The sequence below is a fragment of the Anthonomus grandis genome, chromosome 1 (genome assembly GCF_022605725.1).
Source record: "Anthonomus grandis grandis chromosome 1, icAntGran1.3, whole genome shotgun sequence".
NCBI classification, from domain to species: Eukaryota; Metazoa; Arthropoda; class Insecta; order Coleoptera; family Curculionidae; genus Anthonomus; species Anthonomus grandis.
This window is the reverse complement of record NC_065546.1, coordinates 53,854,502-53,878,678: the sequence shown is the minus strand read 5'-3', so window position 1 is coordinate 53,878,678 and position 24,177 is coordinate 53,854,502. Positions and strand designations below refer to the sequence as shown.

General features: G+C 33.3%; 1 protein-coding gene across 1 annotated transcript; it reads left to right on the top strand.

Annotated features, from left to right (window-relative positions):
- Positions 1-3,512: 3,512 nt before the first annotated feature.
- Positions 3,513-24,016, top strand: LOC126737530 (protein FAM98B). The gene is made up of 9 exons (XM_050442463.1): positions 3,513-3,727; positions 3,782-3,987; positions 4,099-4,253; positions 4,504-4,794; positions 4,851-5,051; positions 11,025-11,220; positions 13,600-13,725; positions 19,287-19,483; positions 23,657-24,016. Exons 1-9 carry the CDS (start codon positions 3,681-3,683, stop codon positions 23,801-23,803), a joined length of 1,566 nt encoding a protein of 521 aa, XP_050298420.1. The 5' UTR covers positions 3,513-3,680; the 3' UTR covers positions 23,804-24,016.
- The last annotated feature ends 161 nt before the right edge of the window (positions 24,017-24,177 follow it).

Sequence of the window (24,177 nt, the reverse complement as noted above, 5' to 3'; positions counted from 1 at the left end):
AATGCCAAGGATTTTTTCACAAAAATACGGAATGTCCGAATGAGGTCTTTTGTGAGTATTGTTCGGAGAAACACGCAGTTAAGGAGTGCCCAAAAAACCAAAAAAAATGCATCAATTGTATTCATGCAAACGCAAAGTTTAATTTGGAGCACAATATAAATCATGCCGCAAACGACAAAACTTGTCCGTCTTTTGAACATCAAATCACGCTTTTGAAAAACAAAATTGACTATGATGGAAGTTATGGCAAATAATAGGCAAGAGGTAGAAGTGCTACAAGAACTGGACGTTTTAGATAATGCGGATCAACAAAGTACGGACTGTGATTATGTAAGCAAAAAAATTAACATAGGTTCCAAACTCTTAAATATCATTCATTTTAACATAAGAAGTTTAAAAAAAAACTTTGATCAAATGATAGTTTTTCTACAAACATATAATTTAATATCCTGCGACATTATTGTTTTGGGTGAAATATGGCAATTGGTTGGTAATGAATTTAATATAGAGGGCTTTAAAATGTATTATAATGGGGGAGACTGTAACCAGAATGATGGGGTGGTTGTTTATATAAAAAATAATTTAAACATAAACAAAGTAGAAAATATAAAACTAATTAGGTCGGGAATTACTTTGATTAGGATAACTTTAGCTATAACTGATATACAATATGGCATAACGTGTATATATAGACCTCCCTCGACGGTAGTATCGTCTTTTCTCGATGACCTGGAAAATTATTTATTACGTGAATGTAATCAGCAAACAGAAATACTTCTGGGAGATATAAACATAAATACTCTATCTGAAAATTCAGCTGATACAAATAACTACCTAGCTCTCTTGATGTCTTACGGATTCTACTCCCTTATAACTGGTCCTACACGGGTCACATTAACATCAAGGACCTGTATTGACCACATTTTCCTTAAAAAAAAATGTTTGGAAAACAAAAATAAACATCTTTCTTTTATTTTGGAAACTGACGTTACCGATCACTATCCTGTGTTGCTTAATTTTGCTAGAGACGAGGTTCGGGCAGGTAATGTTTCCAATAATATAAAAATTAAAACTATAAAAATATTAAACAATGAGAAGGCAAAAGATTTACTTATAAAACAAAATTGGGAAAACACTATCTTAAATATTAATGATGTCGAAATTGCAACCAAAATTTTTTATAATGTTGTCGAACATATTATACAAAGCTGTGAAGAGGCAAAAATATTAAAACAAAAAATAATTAAAAAAATAAAACCTTGGATAACTGCTGCTATTATATGTTCAATAAAAAATAGGGACAAAATGAAAAGAAAATTGAATAAAAATTATAGTTTGGAAAAAGAACAACAATATAAAACATACAGAAACTCATTGGGTAAAATAATAAATAAATGTAAAAATGACTATTACAAAACAAAAATTGAGGAATCTAAGAATAATATGAGCAAAATGTATAAGGTTATAAATGAGGTTACAAATCAAATTACTACTAAAGGAAATGACATAATAAAAATAAAAATTATAACAAAGAATTTTCAAATAACAAAGACATGGCAAACTTTTGTAATCAGTATTTTATAAACGTAGGAGTAAATATGCAAAACCAAATAAAAAAGCCAAAAAAACAATTCAAAATTAATCATAACAGTGTATCTTCAATGTTTCTAAAACCAACTAATAGGAATGAAATAATTAAACATATTTTTTCGTTAAAAAACAATTCAGCGCCTGGGATAGATACTATTAGCTCAAAATTTATAAAAAAATTTCATATTTACCTTATTGAACCATTGGTTCACATTATCAACCTAATATTTAAAACAGGAACAGTACCTACTCAATTTAAAGTATCAATAATCACTCCAATATATAAATCAGGTGATAAATGTGAAATAGGTAACTATCGTCCTATAAGTGTGATCAATAATTTTTCCAAGCTCTTCGAGAAATGTTTGAAAGATAGACTTATTGACTATTTACAAAAAAATAACATATTAACACAAAATCAGTTTGGTTTCATTGGGGGGCTCAGCGCATCCGATGCTGTCTGCGAATTAACAAAGCGAGTGAATCAGGCTTTTGATGGTGATAGAAAGTGTTTGGCAGTGTTTCTGGACCTAGCAAGGGCCTTTGACACTGTACCGCATGAGCTTTTGCTAGATACTTTAAGATCTTATGGTATTAGAGGTCCAGTGTCAAGGGTCTTTGAAAGTTACTTGGGGGACAGAAAACAGTCTTTAAAAATAAATAATGAGATTAGTGAACCATCTTATATAAAAATTGGAATTCCACAAGGAACAGTTATTGGACCTATACTCTTTATAACTTATATTAACGCTCTTACCAATCTTAAAATTCATGACGGGTCACTGATATCATATGCAGATGACACGGTTGCGGTGTTTCACGGAATTTCTTGGGGAGACACAAAAAAAAACTGCAGAACTTGGTCTAGCAACAGTCAAGAACTGGCTGGATTCTTTTAAATTAAGTCTCAATAGTCAAAAAACAAACTATATTGCATTTTCTATAACAGCTGCTAATCGCCCCAGCTTTCAACAAATTAAACTTGAATTAATTGATATCAAGGAAGTTTTATTTACTAAATATCTGGGTATCATTGTGGATAAACATTTAAAATGGGACCAACACATTCTAAAATTAACACAAAACATCCGTAAAATTATTTATCGATTTCATATTTTGAGAAATATCTTAAATGAAAAACTACTAATTTTAATTTATAAATTCTTGGTTGAGTCCTTGTTAAGGTATGGGGTGATTGTCTGGGGAGGTCTATACAAGAATTGTTTAAAACAACTTAATGTAGTACAAAACTTTATTTTAAAAGTTATATACAAAAAACAAAAAAGATTTCCTACACAACAATTATATTCTGAAGAAATTTTTAATATACGCTCAATTTACATATTGTCAACATGCATTTATACACATAAATCAGAAAAAATCAAGAATTATGTTAGTCATTCCTACACAACCCGAAATAATATAAACAGACACCTAAAAATACCAAACATAAAAAAAACTATAGGGCAACGATTTTTAGGATACTTGTCCCCGAAATTTTATAACATCTTACCAAACAGCTTAAAAAATATAAATAATATTAAAAACTTTAGTAAGGTCTGTAGAAAATTTATTTATTCAAATATAGATAAATTTAATTTTTTTAAATAGTTTTGGGAAGGGAAATTTTATTGGAGAATTTTTGTTTAGTTGTAGATTATGGTTAGTTATATTTTATATTATTACTAAAATTTTGTGATTTCTCAGCATACACAAACAGATGTTACAACATCTAGGTGTATGTTAAAAACAATGACTGTTAACTATTATTATTGAATATAATTAAGTTAAAAATTGTTATAATATAACCAAAATGATTAATAAATTTGAATTTGAATTTGAATTTGAATATAAAATACAACATTAGTTCAGCTTGGCAACGACGCAATAAAATTTTTCCTAACCTCACTCACTTTACCCGTCAATAGCATCTGTCAAACTCAGTCAACAAATTTATTCTCAAATCTCCATCGAGGGAACGCCGATTCTATTCTGCAAATACCTTCGTGAATTTCCTTAATATTTGGGCATTAAAAAGTCTTTTTATTATTACCTAACTTGTGCCCATCAAATTTGCGATAGAATTTCCTATGGCTCGTTTAGAGGACAAAATATTGAGCGGGTTAGAGGACGTAGGGTAAGGCTCTCCTTTAAACCATAAATAGTTGGAAAGTAAATAGATATATTCCAGTTACTATGGCCCCCTCGGAAAATTCTCGAAGCTGCAAGAGTGTGCCGAAGTCGGCCAAAAAAATAAGGAATTTACTGAGCTGGTGCACTATTTGACTAATGAAATTCGAGCCCTTTTGGGTATTGACGAGGAGGTTAATCCTATCTCAGCTCCTGAGGATGCTGTCGCTTTTGTTATGGAAATTACATCATTTTTAAATGAACTGAGTGAGTACCTAAAAACCTCTGTAAGATCTCTTCATTTCTTTTCAACTTAGTGTTGTATTGTGACTGAATTAGTAGAATTAAAAATTACCATAGAACATTATCCTTCTCTAGATTGTCCATATAAGTGCCTCATCCAGGGCCTAGTGTCCGAGAGGCTTCAAACCTACTCAGAAAGGCTCCTGCTGATTGATTATCTTATCACTGAATTGATGGGAGCGAGAGTGCTGCAGGAAAAAAAACCTGAACAGAAAATTGAACTTAAACTTGTAAGTTTTCTAAAAATTATTTTTTTGAAGTAAAACTTCTTTATGCATGCTTGAGTTGGGGATTAAACTGGAGAATGTGTTATGAAAAGTGTGATCAGGCTAGGCAAATGGTAGTAGAGAAGGAAATATGAATTAGTGTAGATCGAAAGAGAGTTACAGTTCATACTGTAGGACCAAGAAGTTTTACTTCAGTTGTGTGGTCTCAATAGTACTATTTTTTTTTTGTAATAATAATTTGTTGCTATTATAGCAAGAAACACCTGAGGGAGCTGATATGCGTTTGATACTTCAAACCCTTCGTTTTCCCAAACCCCCCTCTAATATCACCATTAGACAATTATTTGATAAACTAGATAGTACTGTGCCTTTGGTGTTAAAAAAGGCCAATGCCGATCTTGTGGGCAAAGGAATCTTTAATGGGTTTTTATCAGATAAACAGTGGGAGATTTTGAAGGGCTTGCAAAGTGATTTGCATAATGAGTATAAGATTAGAAGGGAAATGTTGCTGACTCGGCTGGATGTTACTATTCAATCATTTCAGGTATGTTTCGCCTTTTTTGTTTCAGAGCTTGGTAACTAGAGGATTTTCAATTTTAGTGGTCAGATAGAACAAAGGGAAAAGAGGAAACTTTTGAAAAAATCTACCATGATAACCGTAAATTGCTCCATGTAGACCCTGATGTAGACTTATCGGATCTGATTGCTGCTAGAACTGACTTGGCAATAATTGAGAAAACTAGCAGCGCATCTGTGAGGAAAAATACTAAAACACCCCTGAATAAGGTCATCATTGGACAGGTAAGTGCTGTTTAAGTAGGGTATTTTTTTGTTGCACTAAATTTAGATTCAAAAACTAGCTTTATTATCACAGAGTTGTGCACAAAGCCTTGCTATAAGCTAAAATAATCCTAATAAAATACAAATATTAGAATCAAGTACACAACATCATTCTTGACTATAAACATGAAAAGTGGGTGTTATACCATTAAAATATAAAACTTATTAATTATATGACACCCTAATTATATAAAATAGAAGTAGACTATTAATTCCAGCTGGTTTTATTAAAATATTTGTTCAGTGTAACAAGGTTTTTGATACCAACATTTTATTTAAAACATTCATAAATCTAACAGGATCTAATTTCAAGAGGAAGGTGGTTAAAGATTTTTTTACCCATATAAAGACTTTACCTATATAAAGACTGAAATTTTTTTTTTTTGAAAATCAAAACCAAGTAGCTACCAAAAGTTGCCTACTAGCCAAAAATAAAGTTCCCCAAAAGATGAGAAAAAATTAAAATATTTAGGCAGGGCCCCAGAGGGGGTAAATATAAAAAAAAATATATTATTGTTTTTTTATTATTTTTATGTGAGTAGACTCTAAACAATAATGTACAACCCCACCAGTGTGTAAAAAAAAATTGGTCAAAAAAAATTAAGGTTAAACCGGGCCCCGAACGCACATAAAGTTCTCGTAATACAATATATTTTTCTTTAATACACGCCGCTGCTAACATACTAATGCGCATGATGCTTACCCGACATCTGACGTACGTTTTTTCTAAATAAGTTTAATAAAGTTTATTAAAAAGAATTTAGTGATTTAATTTGCCGCGTTATAGTGTTATAAACAATGGCGAAAAAGACAAGAAGTAGTTCAAATATGATTTTGTTTGGATCTGAAGTTGATATTGATCCGGAAACTGCCAAAACTTTACCATCATATGAAGATGTTTTACGGTGCTATGCAAAAGTGCGATTAGACTTAAAAGGTGACAGAAGTAAACAGCCCTCATCCTTAAATGTTGCTTAAATTGTAGCTGAAAAACTGGAAAAATTGTGGCATCGGGCCTCATTACCAGTGTTGTCACGTCCACGGATAAAAGACATGATTCTTAACTACAATAATAAATACCAAACAATTATAAAACCATTTAAAAGTAGACAAAACGCTAATTTAACTGACAAATTAGAAAAGTTTAGACTAGATGCTCAGAAGTTATTCGACATTTGTTCCTGCAAATGCTCCGACAAAATATCATGTAAGTGCGAAAAATCGAATAAAATATCGTCTTTAGAATGGGATTTTATTATAGACCAAAGAGGTCCAAGGCAAATGGCTATTGGTAATCTGGATAGAAAGGAAACTAATAGGCTTAAAAGAAAATATGAAAAATTGGCAAAAACTCAAAGCTTAACTGCTGTTTGTGATGATGCGATGCCGAGCTCAAGCGGACTTCGGAAGTCAAGACAAGTCTTTTAATGAAGAACTGGTGGCCTATGATTCATCAAGTGATTCTAATACTTCAAAAGACGTCGATGAACAAGAGTTTCAGTGCAGTTCGTCAGTCAGTGATGCAAAAAATACGGAATCACAAAAAATGCCAAAACAAATGAGATTATCTTTGCCAATTACAGCTAAAGCCATAGATCTGACAGGTGTTTCTAACAGAGCGGCAGCTAAAATAGTGTCGGCAGTTCTAGTAGACCTAAGTATAGTAACTAAAACGAACCCAGATAAAGTCGTAGATAAAAATAAAATTAGAAGAGAAATTAAGAAAAACAGAGATCGACTTCAAAAACAAAACACAGATCTGTCTCAATATTTAGTCGGCCTTTATTTTGATGGGCGGAAAGATCATACAATTGTTCAAGTTGATAATCGACGCAAAGAAATCACTGAAGATATAGCTCTAATACAAGAACCGCATGGAAAATATTTTGGACATTTATCGCTTAGACCACCGGTTAAAGCGATTGATATAGCTAACGGTATATTTTCTTACATTGCCGAAAAAAGCATTGATCTTGCAGACCTGAAAGTAATAGGATGTGACGGTACAAACGTTAATACAGGATGGAAAGGGGGCGTTATTCGAATAATCGAAGAACGGTTAGGAAGGCCATTGCAGTGGGCTATATGCTTACTTCATGCAAACGAGTTGCCGTTAAGGCATTTATTACAAAAAATGGACGGCCACACGAAGGGATCATATAATTATTCAGGACCTATTGAGAGCCTTCTAGACAACTGCGAAAAAACTCCCGTTGTGGAGTTTAATGTAATTAATACTGACTTACCAGAAATGAATGCCAAAGAGCTCAGTACTGATCAGCAATATTTGTATTTAATGTGTCAAGCCATTAAAAATGGAAATTGCTCCAAACAATTATCTGAACGGAATCCTGGTAAGTTAGCCCATTCCAGATAGGTAACAACAGCAAACAGAATTCTTCGTTTATATGTTGGCACAAAGGATTTATCAGAGAACTTTAAAGTTATAGTAAACTTTATAATGAAACTTTACGCACCAATGTGGTTTAAAATAAAGACCAAACCGCTCTTACAAGATGGTGCTAGACACTTGTGGCAGATGATTAAAATATCTAGGCAGTTTCCAGAAGCTATCAGAAATATTATCGATAAAGTGATAGAAGGGAATTCGTATTTTGCGCATCCTGAAAATTTACTAGTTTCAATGTTAACAGACCCTCGAGAGTATATAAGAAAACTAGCAGTTAGTCGAATAAGGAAAGCCAGAACACAAATAATAACGGAACCTAGAGTTTTCAAAACTCCAAAACTAAATTCCGAGGCGGATGACTACAGAGATATTATGGATTGGCAGAGCATAAATTTAACCGAATCTCCAATTACCAAATTATTTTCAATTGAAGAATTCAATTGAAAATTTGCCGATTATCCTTGTCACACTCAGGCAGTCGAAAGGTGTGTTAAGCTTATAACAGAGGCGTCTTTAAAAGTATGCGGAAAGGTTAGATTTACCTACTTTTGAAAACAAAGCTCAATACTTTGCTGCAGCAAAAGATTAATCTTTGTTCAGAATGGGGAGGGTGGGTGGGTTGAACTCGATGTGCAGCCACCTCGACGTGGTGAGTTCTGGGCTGGTTTAGTGTTTATAATTAATTGTTGTTAATTATATTGTAATACAAAAATCATACAACTAAATATTCGCTAATCGCCCACCCGATTTATGTAGAAAATACCCAACAGTATTTTCTACATAAACACTAAGTCAGGCGAAGAGCTGCACAAAACTTTTTAGTTTTATTAAAGCTTCGGGCCTGGTGGAAAATAAAATTATTGTCTTGATTTTTTATATACATCTTAATAACATTGTTTCTGAACATTTTTTCGCTACTCAGATCAATTTTCTTTTTTTTTTAAATATTAAGGGCTTTTGAGGCCCGGTTAATTTTTTATTTAATCTGCCTCATCTTTTGTATAATCATTAATGTTCGCCTGTTAGACATTTTCCACATTACTCACTTGCGATATTAAAAAAAAAAAAATTATCCATTTTTCGGCCCGCCCTAATGGGCAATCTAAAACTATGAGCCTAGTACTAAAATCAGAATTAGGCTCACTATGATGATTTGAAATAATGAATTTTATGTTTTCACTTACACACCAGTTATATATCATTAAAATTTCAAATTAAAATTTAAAAGTAGGTTTATTGTTCCAAACAGAGTTATTAACAAAGCCTTATTAAATCTAAGCTAGTAAAACTTAGGACTAGTAGATATCAGAAACCAAATAGAGGTGCAATAATTTTTTTTTCAAATCATACTTACATATTTGGTAATCAGAACAAAACATTAAAAAACTCGTCTAACTTATAATATACCTTAGTAACTAACAATCTTTTTAAATGCTATTTAAATTTAATATAAGAGTTAAGTTTCCTTAACTGATTATGAACATTTTTTTTAACCATGTAAATAAAACAACTTCTCACTTGCTCTCAATGTGAAATAAGTAACGAAAAGGTGTATGTAAGATGAGTTGCCAATGAACTGCGTCCTATAATTTCCTCTGTGTGCTTTTTGAAGACCACAGTTATTGTTTTAAACATATAAAGGGTGTTTTTTTTAGAGGCGGAGAACTTTAATAAATTGAAATTAAACACAAAATATTTTATTGATATGAACGAATTTGCTTTTATATTAAAGAATTTTTTTGGCATTAATATTTAAAAATGATTTCGGGCATGTGACCCCACGGCTGGCGCGTACGTGGCGTAATCTAGAGGTCCAATTTTCACACACTCTTTCCAGTACTGCAGGCTGTATTTCGGCAATCACGCGTCGTATGTTGGCTTCCAAGTGCTCAAGTGTTTCGGGTTTATCAGCGTAGACATGCGACTTAACATAGCTCCAAAGAAAATAATCTAATGGCGTCAAGTCGCACGAACGAGTTGGCCAGTTTACAGGTCCATTCCTTGAAATTATTCGTTGCTCGAATGTCTCTTGCAGTATATTAATTGTTTGGCGCGCTGTATGGCACGTGGCACCGTCCTGCTGAAATCACATTTCTGCAACGCCTGCAACGGCTTCCAATTGAGTCACAAAAAAATTGGTTATCATGTTTCTGTATCGCTCACCGTTTACTGTAACGTTCTGACCATCAGCATTTCTGAAGACATGAGGACCAATGATTCCACCGGCCCATAAAGCGCACCAAACGGTTAGTTTTTCTGGATGTAACGGTCTTTCGCCAATAGCTCGTGGATTCTCATCCCCCCAAATTCGGCAATTCTGCTTGTTTACATAGCCATTTAACCAAAAGTGTGCTTCATCACTGAACAAAATTTTCTATTTTGCACAAAGAGATGCTGACAAGATATGGATATACTTGGATATATCACAGAACACTGCCACAGCAACTTCACCGAAATTGAGTAAAAAAGAATAATCCAAACCAAATTATTTAAAAAATGCAGCTATGTTTCACTTTATACAATTTAACGAGAAGCTGTGATTTTTCTGTTTGCCCTGAAGAAGGTCTAAAGTAATATAATATAATACACAAAAGTTTTGAAGTGGTTAGATTTTAATTGACCCCTTAACCCTTAAAAGTTTAACTTTAAAAATTAAACTGCAACACTAAAACGACACACAAAATTAATTTTTGAAGTTTATTTAATTAGTATACTGGAAGGTTTCTCCAGCATGGAATTTAGTATCTAATATTGGGACGGATGAAACTTGATTAAGTTCACATGTGTATTTCAATTAGGATTACTTGAGAAATTATTTGAGTATCAGTCGAAAGCTAGTTCAATTGAGTAAATTATACCAGAATGGTTTATTATCTGGATCTTGTGGGTATCGTAAAGAATGTTAATTAAAATAATGTATACCAAGTTTATGCAGACAATTAAACCACTTTGGCGACTAAACCGGTTTAGTTGGACGGTTTAGAGATAATTCAGTTTGGCTAGTGTTTACATGGGAGGATTAAGAAAGGGATTCCACCTTAAGATTAAACAGCTGTTTACCATCGCCAACCTAGGAATTAAAAAAAAAATTGGTTGGGTTGACTCATATACTTCGAAACCCCGAATCCTTAAAACCCGAGTTTATAAATATATGAGCTGATTAGTTAGTTTATTACTTGAAAAGTTGACTCGTTTAACAAAAGGTATCAAAGTTATTTGGCTTATTTAAATCTAACCTAAAATCTGTATCTGTTTTTTAATTTTTTAAAGCATTTGCACATTTGGGTTGGTAGCATTGGAAGTTAAATCAGTTGAGTGGTGACTTTGGTGTTTACACGGTAGTAATGTGGCTTAATCGATCTAAGCTAAACCGATTTTCGATAGCTAAAGCGGTCTGCGGGTGTTTATACATGCGAATTATGTTAAACCGATTTCCACTAAACCACTAAGATGCTCGCATAAACTTATTGCCTCACTCACTCATCGCAAAAAAAACTCGCTAAATTGTCCTGTTTCACGTTTAGGTTCCAGACCGAGGAGGTCGCAGTTGGGAACAAGCCCCTCCGCCTCCAGAAATGCCCTCTTGGCAGCAAAACCGCTCAGGCCCCGGGGGCGGCAGAGGCGGGGGCGGCCAACGAGGAGGCGGACAACGGGGGGGCGGCGGCTTCGATGGAGGACGTGGCGGCGGTCGCGGCGGAGGCCGTGGTGGAAGAACCGACGGTACGTTTTAGTGTCTATGGTTAACATAGAATTGAAAAAATTCGTTCATTTCGCTCAAAGAGACCCCAAAATGATTTTAAACAGGCGAAAAAACACAAAGTCTCAGTCATATAATGAAATTAATTTTTCTTCATGCACAGCTTTGAATGTCGCTAAAAGAACTTGGATTAGAGAGGTCGTTAAACATCATTACAATAAGCTAAGCCAAGTGAACTCTAAATTGAAGGATTTGTATTTTACCCTTACTCTCTTGTTATCTTCTATCGTAGAATTTTCCTTTATTGATCATAGATTTAGAGATGATGTACAATGTTTTGCAGAAACGGCTTTTAATAGATTGAATAGGAAACTTCATAATTTAGGACATTCACAAAGACCAGGGAGACGTGATAATATCGGATGTGAGCGTGAACTGGGTAAGAATAATTTCAAATAAATTTCATAAAAGGTTCTTAAATTTGTCAAATGTGTCTTTTACGCCTGAAGAAGAAAAAATATTCAAATGAAATTTGAAATTTAATTTTTCTCAAAAAGTTGATGGGAGTGTTAAGGAGGTTTCCGTAGTGGAGGCCGAAAGCATTATCCAGACATCTAACATCCCTAATAAAAACATACTTAGGGATAGTATCAGTAGACTCCTGAATTCAGCAGCCAAAGATTTTCCGTCAAATAATGTCAATAGAACCCACTTGCTTTCTCTTAAGAACAAAATTAAATCTCTTAATTTACTATTGACTAAAGCTGATAAAGGTCCTTGCTTGGTGGTCATGAATAACCTGATTAGGACGGTTACCCGGTTAGACCTGTTGCTCTTTTGTGGATTTCCCTTAAGGAGGACTACTGGTTTTTATAATGTATTATATTCTATCAAGAACTCAATAAAATTTGGAAATTACCTAAAAAAAAATTGTAATCCCAGAAAACGCCATTTTACTTACTAATTTCACAAAGCTTCCCAAACTAGTCATAAATAATTTAATTTTTCATTAGTTCTACAGCAGATTTTTTTTAAATTTAATGACGGGATGTTTAAACAGAAGACAGGTCTTGCTATGGGTTCTTGTCTATCACCTTTTCTTAGTGAAGTTTTTATGAATGACTTGGAGAAGCAGACCACTTCACATATAAGAGTTTACAAAAGGTACATGGACGATGTTTTTGTCTATGGGTGGGCAGCGATGAGGTTCTTACCGATTTTTTAACATTTATCAATCATAATATAACATTTACTTTGGAGAGGGAATCATATAAGAAACTACCTATCTTAGATCTGCTTCTTCAAAGAAATTCCAATAATACCTCTTTCGAGGTTTACAGAAAACCATCATCTACTGATAACCTCATTCAATTTAATTCTCCCCATCAACATAAGTTTGTTGCTTTAAATTCTCTATTTTATCGCCTGTTTAAACTACCTTGTTCAAAGCCGGCCTTTCTAAAAGATTACAATATAATTAAAACCATAGCTTTAAATAATAATTTTTCTTTCAACAAATTGTACAAGCTACTTTAATTTTTATAACCGTTAAATAGAAATATAATCCGGGGATAACTATCATATCATGTTATTTATAGACCGAAAAATCACACTGCACAACATTTTAAAAACTTTAGATGTTTAAGCTACTTTGGCGGCACTTCCCAACCACTAGCTCATTTTTTTAAGCCTTTTACTGTAGCTTTTAAGACAACTAATTCACTTAAAAAGAACTTATTGAAGACTTTAGATATGCCAGGCCCTCTTTTTAAACCTGGTGTATATTGCCTTCAAGGTGCAGATTTCCACTAGGTGCTCTTGTACCCAGTTTCCACTAGGGTACAAGAGCACCTCAGTCTTGTAAATAAATTTAGGGACACAAGTATTACAGGTTGCTTTTGCTAAGTTCCTAAAAATGTGTGCACCAGTGCTACACCTCCTTGAAAAGATGGAAATCACTAGAGCCAAAAAGAGCCCCATCCAAACATGTGTAAATGATGTTTTCACCTTCGAGCTAGGCCTCATTTTTAATAATCTTACTTAGTCTCACACTTATTTTTTTTTATTCCTAAATAAAACGTCAGGTTTCGATGGCGCAGCGGTATAATGTACTTGCCCAGTGTTATCATATAACTGGTTGGTAACAGGTGTGTGTTATTAGTCTTCCGCCGTTCAGGTAAATGCTTTTAAATATTTTCAAAAATGTTTAATTTACATTTAAGTTTTGTCTTGCAATTAGGGTTTAGGTCTGATGATGCTCAACTCTTTCGAAAGCGAAACATATAACCATTTTAAACGTTAATTTCATAACATGACTTTCGACATCGAGACTTTGTGGTTTTTCGCTTATTTAACCCAACATAGAATTACTTATGAACTATTTGCTTTCTTTTAAATTCAAGATCGTGCGGATTCTTATGGGGGCGGCCATAGTGGCGGCGGTGGAGGCGGCTACCAAGGAAGAAACTCCTCGGGGAACTACTATGATTCGGGCAGAGGGGATTACGATAACAAAAATAGATATTCTGGTAATATATTTGTCATGAAATATTCATTTTAAAAATTCATATATCCGGATATGGCAAGCTTTAAATGTTTATTATCTCCGAGTGACTGCATTTTTTAATATGTTCTAGTTTATGCCGACAAATTACTTTTTTATTATTGCCCCAAAGTCCTAGCTCTACTAAATGTATCCGAAAATTGAGCCCAAAAGGAAACATCTGTGGTTTCACTACTTTTTCAATTAAACTCCATGGCTGTGTGTGGTTACCCCTCAAATACTAACCTGGTTCTTATTATGAATTAATTATATTTCAACCAGACACCAATAATACTCAATGAAGGGCCAATAATTACATAAGTACAATTGCAATTACAAAAACCAAACTAATAATCCCAAAAGGGGGGAAACAGGAGAACAAATTTAAATGAAATACAGTTCGAAAACGTAATTAATTCCCTTTAAGAAGGGTGGCGCGGACCGAACGTATTTTTGATATTTTAAAAAACTTAGTTAAGAACGTTTTAGGTATTCCCTATTTGAGGCTTTGTTTTTCGCTGCTAGAACAAGGTAACCAATTTTCAATATCTGAAATCAATAATATTATTATGAAAATGTAAATACGTTAATTATTCTCCTAGTTTTTGTACTATTTTATTAGTATTCTGTAGTTAAAGCTAATTCGTAGGGTTTATTTAGGATTCTACTTACGTTTGGTTTATTATTTTTATCTATAGTGTCTAGTTTTTAAGTAGTTCATCTTGTTTGAGAGCTCCATTTTGGACCCAATTTAGGTTATATTATTGTAAATCCCTGTAGTTTTAATTTTTTTAAATTTGTATACTTGCTTGCTTTGACTATCAGTATTTTCCTAAAATTATTGGTCTCTTTCGGCAAAAACAATGAAGATAATTCTAAATACAAGTTGTCCAAATAAGGTATCAGCACTTTATTTGTGCATTTAATCTCAGACGTGGCAACGCCGTCACTTACGGGTGAGTCAAAATGTAAACGGGTTCAAGGAATTTTAGTTGCAATGGAGCCGTTTACCGGAGAGCAACGCGCTTTTTGTGTACGTGCATTTTACCAAAACAATAATTCAATCGTGACAGCACGCCGTCTATATCGCGCTCATTACCAATTACATGATATTCAATTATCACCTAGCCCTGATGTTATTAGAAAATGGATCAGAATGTTTGAAGCTACTGGATCCACAGTGAAAATTCATAATCCAGGCCGCCCACGAATCGTAAGAAGTGCAGAAAACATCGAACGAGTACGTCAATCAGTCAGACAGAATCCAACCTTATCGGTACGAAAGCAAAGTCAGACGACTACTCTCAAAACATCATCTTTACATAACATTTTGACCAAAGACTTGCATCTGCATGCATATAAGATACAGTTAGTGCAGGAATTAAAACCGAGGGATTATAATACACAGTTAGAATTTGTCAATGAAATGATGGAACGATTCGTCGATTTCAATAATGTTTTATTCAGTGATGAGGCTAATTTTCATGTAAATGGCCACGTAAATAAGCAAAATTGCAGGTACGGGTCTGATGTTAATTCTCGCAGAAAACACGAACGTCCACTGCATAGCCCCAAAGTGGTTGTATGGGCTGCTATGTCTGCTGCTGGCATCATTGGGTCGCATTTTTTTGAAGATCAAAATGGACGGGCACTTATCGTATGCAATTTTACAAGATTTTCTTGCACTATCTCTCCGACAGTTTCAAGGTTTTAACTTAGAAACCTGGTTTCAGCAGGATGGTGCGACATGCCACACGTCAAATCGGGCAATTGAAGCTGTTCAACAATTATTCCCCAATAAAGTCATTTCAAGAAGAGGCAATATTAACTGGCCTCCTAGGAGCCCGGACCTGTCGCCACTTGATTATTTCTTATGGGGTTACCTCAAAAGTAAGATCTACGAGAATAATCCAGCTGATACAAATCAATTAAAGTAAATAAAATCCAGGAGCAAATAAGATTAATATCAAGGGAAATGTGTGGACGAGTTATCAATAATCTTCGTTCTCGATTTGAAGAGTGCTTATAGCGCAACGGACACGATTTAGACAACATTGTTTTTGGTTCATAAATTTCCATTGACTGTACATTAATTTGCCATAAATAAATGATTATAGAAATATGGTGTATTTGGTTTATGCAACCATCACATTGCTAATACCCTTTTTGGACACCTTGTATTTCGAAACTGTTCCATCAGGCTTTAAAGAGGACGCGCTTCGTGACATTTCATTCAGTTTTAATTTTTTAGTCAGTGTTTACTTTGGAAACAATTAAACGACAGTCAAGGCGAGCAGGTTAGTTTTTTTGATGTTGCCAATAAAAGTGTGTTCCTGAATTTCGTACAGTATGTATATTTAACACAAAGATCTTTTTGAAACAACTTTAAATTTACTCTTTATAATATGACTTTAACTTATTTACACAATAATAGATTTACACAGATATCCATAAACATCCTTTTATTAAATTCCAATCTGAATAATTAAGAAAAGTACATGTTAGAAATTCACAATATTCCGTCTCCTTTTTAGGAAACACCCTGTGTAAATATATAGTGATTGTAGCGAAAATATTGTATAAAAGGTATTTTATTGTATATTTTTCTATTCTAATGTTTAGTTCATAAACTAAAACATATTAAAAATTCAGCGATTTTCACTGAGGGCCAATCACACAATGAATAAATATACCTGGATTGCTAATGCATAAGGCCACCATAACTAAAAATGACCGCTGACTGGTGGCCGTCACTTTTATAGTGGCTGTGTCCTTTTGTTGTTGATGACTGATTACTGATTTATTTGGTCATTTGTTACTACATATACAATAGAATAAGACAAGCTAGGAGAAAGAAACTGATAATCCTGAACTAACTTATTTAAAAGAGCAAAACTATTATAAAAAAAAAACCTAATTATACGCATATAAGAAACTATAATAACCACAAAAGTACTAACAAATAGTACAAAAAAAATACAGACAATGCTGCTTCCAATAATTTGTTACAGACAATATAAAGCTCTGCGCATTAGTTTAGGTGCTATGCGCCCTACCCTCACACGGGCCCTTTAAGTTGAAGCATTGGAATCTCCTCTTTATTTGCGTAGAAGCATGCTCAGTGCTAAGTTCCTTATTAAACACAAATTCTTAAATACAGATCTCGTATATGAGGTAAAATTAAACATTCAAGATTTAACAAATAAGTATTGGATACATAAAAACTCCCCTGCATTTTGTGAGGTTTTTCGGGAGATATTAGATCTAATTATACCCTTTGAATTAACAAAATTTATTTTTTTCAGCGCTTCTGAAACATGTGTGGTTAAATATCCATCGTTTACTGATAGCTTCCTATTAAATACAAACATACTTAAATTAGAATTACCACAACATGATAAAGCATACATACAGTCTGTAACTTGGAATAAATTCGATAATAAATAAATGAGGGCGTGTTCGGAAAAACACTCAAACACGTCAATTGAGATTGTGCGCATTTTTACAATATTTTTTTTATACAGGGTGTGCTATGTAGGCGGGGCTAATACCAACTTTCTTATTTTAAATGGGACACCCTATATGTTATTATATTTTTGGATCTGCACAAATTTCCAAACATTTTGATGTATCACATGCCACACCTTTATTCACCTGTTTTTAAGTTGTCTTATTTTTATGTCCTATAAAAATGTGGCATTTTTATAAATTTTGACATTGCTACAAGACGTGCCTTTGCTATCGGATAATCAGATTTAGGTGTCTTTTAATTTTATTTAAGTGAAAAACACAAGATTGAAATCTTAATGATGATTGGGTACGGAGATAGAACAAGAGCCCAAAATGAAGTTTTGCATTTATTCAGACAGAACTATCCTGATTTACCACCCGTATCTCAAAGTACTATAAGCAAGATTGAGAAACAGTTCCCGGAAAATGGTTACGTAAGAACAATAACTAGTTCTCGTCGATCTGCGCTTAATGAAGACACCAACATTAATGTGTTATTAGGCTTTGAAGAAAATCCTAATATTTCCACTAGGCAGAAAGCGCGCGAATTGTAATTGAGCCAGTCTTCAGTAGTAAGGGTTCTTGAAGTAGACAAATTTCATCCCTATAAACTACCAATTCTCCAGGAACTCAATGAGGAGGATGCAGATAGAAGAATTGAATTTTGTGAACATTTTATGAAATTAATGCATAATAATAATCTTATTACAGAAAACATTCTATTTTCCTATGAGTCGACATTTATGCTGAACGGAGAAGTAAATCGTCAAAATTGCCGTTATTGGGCACAAGAAAATTTATGTTGGATGATGCAAGGCCATACTCAACACCCAGTACAAGTAAAGTAAATGTTTGGGCAGGAATTCTAGGTCAAAAAGTTATAGGCTCAATTTTCTTCGAAGAAAATTTAAATGGAGCAAGGTACTTACAGTTTTTACAAGAAGAACTAATTCCAAATCTAGCTGTTCTATTCCCCGATCCAATAAAAGCTGATATGCCGAATAGAAACATTTGGTTTTAGCAAGATGGTGCGACTCCCCATTTTGCAAGACCTGTTCGATGGCCACCAAGATCGCCCGATTTGACTCCGTTTTATTTTTTTTTCTATGGAGATATTTGAAATCCAAAGGTGAAATGTGACAGGCAAGAGTGTCGAAACATTTCTCCAGAATGCATAAGAAACGTTCAAAATTAATTTGTAGTACGTTTAGGGCATTGCCAAATAGTAAATATGTAGTTGACATTTTGAACAATTAATAAAGAAAAAAAATTTAAAGGAACCCTCTTTAAGTTTAAGAAATACTTTTTCTTTAACGCCCTGTATCTTAAAAACAATCGAATAAAGGTATGGCATGTGATACATCAAAATGTTTGGAATTTTGTGCAGAATTTAAAAATATAATAACATATAGGGTGTCCCATTTAAAATAAGAAAGTAGGTATTAGCCCCGCCTACATGGCACACCCTGTACAAAAACTTTTTATTGTAAAAAATGCGCAACTTACCACCTCAATGAACGTGTTCGAGCGTTTTTCCGAACAGGCGCCCATTTATTTATTATCGAATTTATTCCAAGTTACAGACACGCACTGTATCGAGTTGTTTATTTTTACTATATAAACCCTAGATGGTACCTATTAATGTGGAAATACTGTACATAGAAGAAAAGTAAAAGTCGTAAAGTAAAAATAGAAAATAAAAGTGTTTTTAACTAAATTTCTTAAGTAAACACAAGCAAAAATTTACATCAGAAAAATCTCAGATCTAACGCAACTTAAAATCTATCGGAAAATTCTTAACTAAATGTAACTTTCAATTTTGTTTTTGCAAACATGACCTCCTAAAAACTTTATTTTTTTGTTTCCCTATAATTGGCACAACTGAAATTTGTCAGAGTGGCCAACATCGAAAGAACACATCATGCAAAATGGCGGGTCCTTAGTAGTGGTCATTTACTTTTCGTTGAATTGGCAATGTGCAGGTATATTTATTAAGTTCGTGAGGCCAATTTTAAAATTTAAAACTCCCCCTTTAAGGTGGAGGTTATGAAAACCGAGGCAGTGGAGGCGGCGCCTTTTACGATAACAGAGGCAGCAGCTCGTACGATACCCGCGGCTACGATAACTATAGAGGAAACGACAATTATAACTACAATAGGCGTGACAGTGGGGGCTACGGGGGATCTCAGGACTATCAACAGAGCAAACGGCCCAAAACTTACGACAGTTTTCAGGTGAGAGTCTAAAATAGTAAAAGTATACTGGCCAGCAAAATTAACGCACCAATACATTATTTCAAATTATTTTTGGAAATTTCCAAAAAAAAAATGAAAATATTAATTTTTATTTTAAACTGCCATATTACAGACATTCTAAAGTTATACAGGTGTTTATTTTACTCGAAGTACGTTTGTATGTACGTTATATGTAATTTGAATTAACATACCTTTTTTTGCTTGTAAGTTTTTTTGGTAAAATTTATCATTTGTACTGAAAGTTTACATTTGTGAGGTACAGTGAAGTATAACGTTTATTATGGAACGTTAATCAAGAAATTTGACGGCCGAAGAATGTGCGCAGGCAGTCATTTTACTGGAAGAGAAAAATGAAAGATATGCCTAACGTAACTTCCAGAACACAAGATTATTTGGTGGAGGGTCAGTTATGTTTTGGGGAGGAATCTCTTTAACTGCTCGTACTGACTTGGTGGCTATTAATAATGGCAGTTTAACAGCTGATAGGTACATAGTAGAGATCCTGCAAGAACATTTGATACCATTTGGCAGGATAATGCTAGACCGTAGTTTCAGCAGGATAATGCTCGATTTTTCAAAATTATTTTAATGATGTTGGAATTGAAACTATGGATTGGACAGCAAATAGTCCTGATCTTAATCCAATTGAAAATGTTTGGGACATGATCTGCCGCCATTTTCAAGAACTTCCTAACCCTCCTAACACTTTATATGAACTCACTGGCGATATTGTCCAAATTTGGATCAAAACGAGATAAGGCCCATAAATTTAAGCATGAATAATCGCTGTCGTGCTGGTATTTAAAATAGGGGAGGAAATACCTGTTATTAATTATTTTTATTAATGTTAATATTCTTTTTAATGTTTTAATTTTCTTGTTTTTGTTTCTATACTTTTTTTACGTTCTTTTGAAATTTTTTCTGTTGTTAATACGGTAAAATAAGAATATACTTAATTTAGACACAAAAATATTTAAATCAATATTATAAAATATACAGGGTGTCCCATTAGTGCGATAACGGACGATAGCTCCTTATACAGTGAAAAAAAATTTTTTTTATACAAAGTTACTTTACTGTCTAAGGTGCATAACATAAAAATATTTTTGGATATACAGGGTGATTCATAAATGTGATATGATACACAACTTTTTTAATTTAAATGGAACCCCCTATATTTTATTGCATTTTTGGATTGCTTTAAAAATTCTGCATAACTTTTATTAAGCATCGTCTATACCAAAACTTACCCGTTTGTGAGATATTTAATATTTTATCAAAAAATCGACGTTTGCACGTCTCCAAAAAACAAAAATAATTCACTCATTTGGGATCCTACAAGCCAAATCTTTTGTAGGTTGTTAGTGCATACTTACACTTACTTTATGGTTCTATGAGAATTTGATATATTCTACAGGGTGTTCGCAATACTCTATCCAAAACCAAAAATTTAAACAACCATATCTTATTTTTTCAAATAGAATGACCCATATTTTTTTATCTTAAAATTTTCACAATGTGATAAGCTTTCTTTTTTGTTAAGCATGTCCTATACCTATCTGTAATAGTTATCGAGTTTTTTACACTTTTTCCTAATTTCGCCCTTAAAATCCACAATAGTCGCGTTTTAATTTAAAAGAAGTTTGCTTAGTTGGCCATGGAAATAACAATTGCACAAAAATCAAGCAATTACTTTGACAGCAGATTTAGTGTTGTCAGTTTATCACTAAAGCGAAACATTTTTGCATTAAAAATGAATTTTTCGAAAGAGGATATGGTGAAAATGATTTACTGTTTCAACTGTTTGGATGCAATTGAGGTAACTTTACTGTTTATTGGCAAGCATAGTTAGATAATTCAAAAATCCGCTGTTAACAGAATCACATGTTTTTATGTAGGTACCTACAGGTTATGCAAGAATTATCTGATAAAAGATTTTGCTAAACCTTTAAAGACGTTTGAAAAAAACAATTTATTAAACCTTAAACTTTAAAAATAGTAAACAAAACGGATTGAAAAGCATTTTTAAATTTGGCATTTTATTAAATTACAACAAATTTAATGATACCAAAATGTACAGAAAAGAAATTTTGTTTAAAATTTACCAAATAATAAAATCTTAAAACTAATCGAAAAATCAACAAGAAAATATTCCTTAAATAAAAAAAATTAAAATTGTGAACAACAACAAATGACTAAACCAAAAAGGTATGTACACTAAACTATAAATAATGTTCTACATGTCCACCCTGGTGTTGATCACACAAACGAATTCGGTTAACAAAAGAACTGCTTACTTTCTGTAACATTTCTTTAGTTACTTCGTGAAAAACATTCCGAATTCTTTGCTTCATGTCGTCTTTGGTGGTAACAGGCCTTTGATAAACCCGATTTTTCACAAACCCCCACAAGAATAAATCGAGTTTTGTGAGGTCAGGAGATCTGCCCGGCCAAGCAAAACTGGTCTTCTCCTGCCAATCCATTTATTCCGAAAATGGTCATTTAGATGGACCCTCACAATACGGCTAAAATGAGGAGGCGCTCCATCTAATTGTAGCTACATTCGTCTTACTGTTTGTAACGGTAAATCATCCAGCTCTTCTTCGAATTCATTTTTCAAAAAATGTAGATAGTTCTGACCGTTCACTGCCCCATCAAAGAAATATGGTCCAAGAAGCTTTGTCCCAATGATACCAGCCCATACATTAAGTGACCATCTATATTGATGATCCAGTGGTATCACATGCCTTGGATTTACATCGTTGTAATAATGGAAGTTGTGTTACAATATAATAAATACAAATTCATTTTTATGGAATGTCGCTTCATCAGTGAACAACACAAAGTCAAAAAAGTCCTGTTGCAGTTGGATTTGATGCAAAGCCCAGCGGCAAAAGTTTCGGCGATTAGCAAAATCTTAATCGCTTAATTCATGTACAAGCTGTACGTGATATGAATGAAATTTATGTTTCCGGATGATTCTATGAACAGTGGATTTTTTAATGTCCAACTGCCTTTCAATTTGCCTACAAGAGACATGCGGATTTTCTACTAGGGCTTGCATAACAAGCATTTCATTTTGTGGATTTGCCCCTGTTTTTTGTCTTTGTGACATTTCATAATTTAAATTTCCAGTTCTTTCAAATCTCTCCTTTAGTCTTTCAAATGCCAATCGATTTGGATGTCGTTCCGCATCCGGATATCTCTGTGCATAAACTCTGCTTGCCAGTAAACAATTTTTCTCACTTGCACCCAAACAGTAAATCATTTTCACCATATCCTCTTTTGAAAAATTCATTTTTAATGCAAAAATGGTTCGCTTTAGTGATAAACTGACAACACTAAATCTTCTGTCAAAGTAATTGCTTGATCTTTGTGCAATTGTTATTTCTATGGCCAACTAAGCAAACTTCTTTTAAATTAAAACGCGACTATTGTGGATTTTAAGGGCGAAATTAGGAAAAAGTGTAAAAAACTCAATAACTATTACAGATAGGTATAGGAAGACATGCTTAACAAAAAAGAAAGCTTATCACATTGCGGACATTTTAGGATAAAAAAATATGGGTCATTCCATTTGAAAAAAATAAGATATAGTTGTTTACATTTTTTGGTTTTGGATAGAGTATTGCGAACACCCTGTAGAATATTATCATATTCTCATAGGACCATAAAGTAAGTGTAAGTATGCACTAACAACCTACAAAAGATTTGGCTTGTAGGATCCTAAATGAGTGAATTATTTTTGTTTTTGTGGAGACGTGCAAACGTCGATTTTTTGATAAAATATTAAATATCTCACAAACGGGTAAGTTTTGGTATAGACGATGCTTGATAAAAAGTATGCAGAATTTTTAAAGCAATCCAAAAATGCAATAAAATATAGGGTGTTCCATTTAAATTAAAAAAGTTGTGTATCATATCACATTTATGAATCACCCTGTATATCCAAAAATATTTTTATGTTATGCATCTTAGACACTAAAGTAACTTTGTATAAACATTTTTTTTTGTATCACTGTATAAGGAGCTATCGTCCGTTATCGCACTAATGGGACACCCTGTATATATTTTTTTCAAAATATAGTAGTGGTGCGTTAATTTTGCTGCGCAGTATATAAACTTTTAATAAAACCATAAATTAATTTTTAGTCGAACAAGTCAACGTATGCGGACCAATATGTGCAAGAGAGCCACCATAACCAACAATATCATCGCGGGGGTGGCGGTAGGGGCCGGGATAATTATAGTAGAGGACGCTCGAATTACCATAGGGGCGGCGGCGGCGGCTACAGATAAGTTTTAAAAAATCTCTTCTTCTTGATTATTGCAAAAAAATATATTGTCTTTATTTGTACATATATATTTACTTTTGAACTCAAAATTGTAATTTTTATTATTAACTAATAGTAAATGAATTGTGTATGTTTTTGGAAGTTACACACTATTGTTTCGGTTTAAATGTAACCTTATTGGTATTGCTAATATATTCAGTATATTGTGGACTAATAAGAGGTGTTTTTTTTCGGTCCTTTGCTATTTTAATAGGGAGAATTGCTAAAGGATATCTGTTGTCCTTGCTTATACAAGAATTGGGTTATACGTTTAATAAAAAACAATATTATGTATTTATATTGTAGAAAGCGTTATTTAGTAACAGTGTATTTACAAAC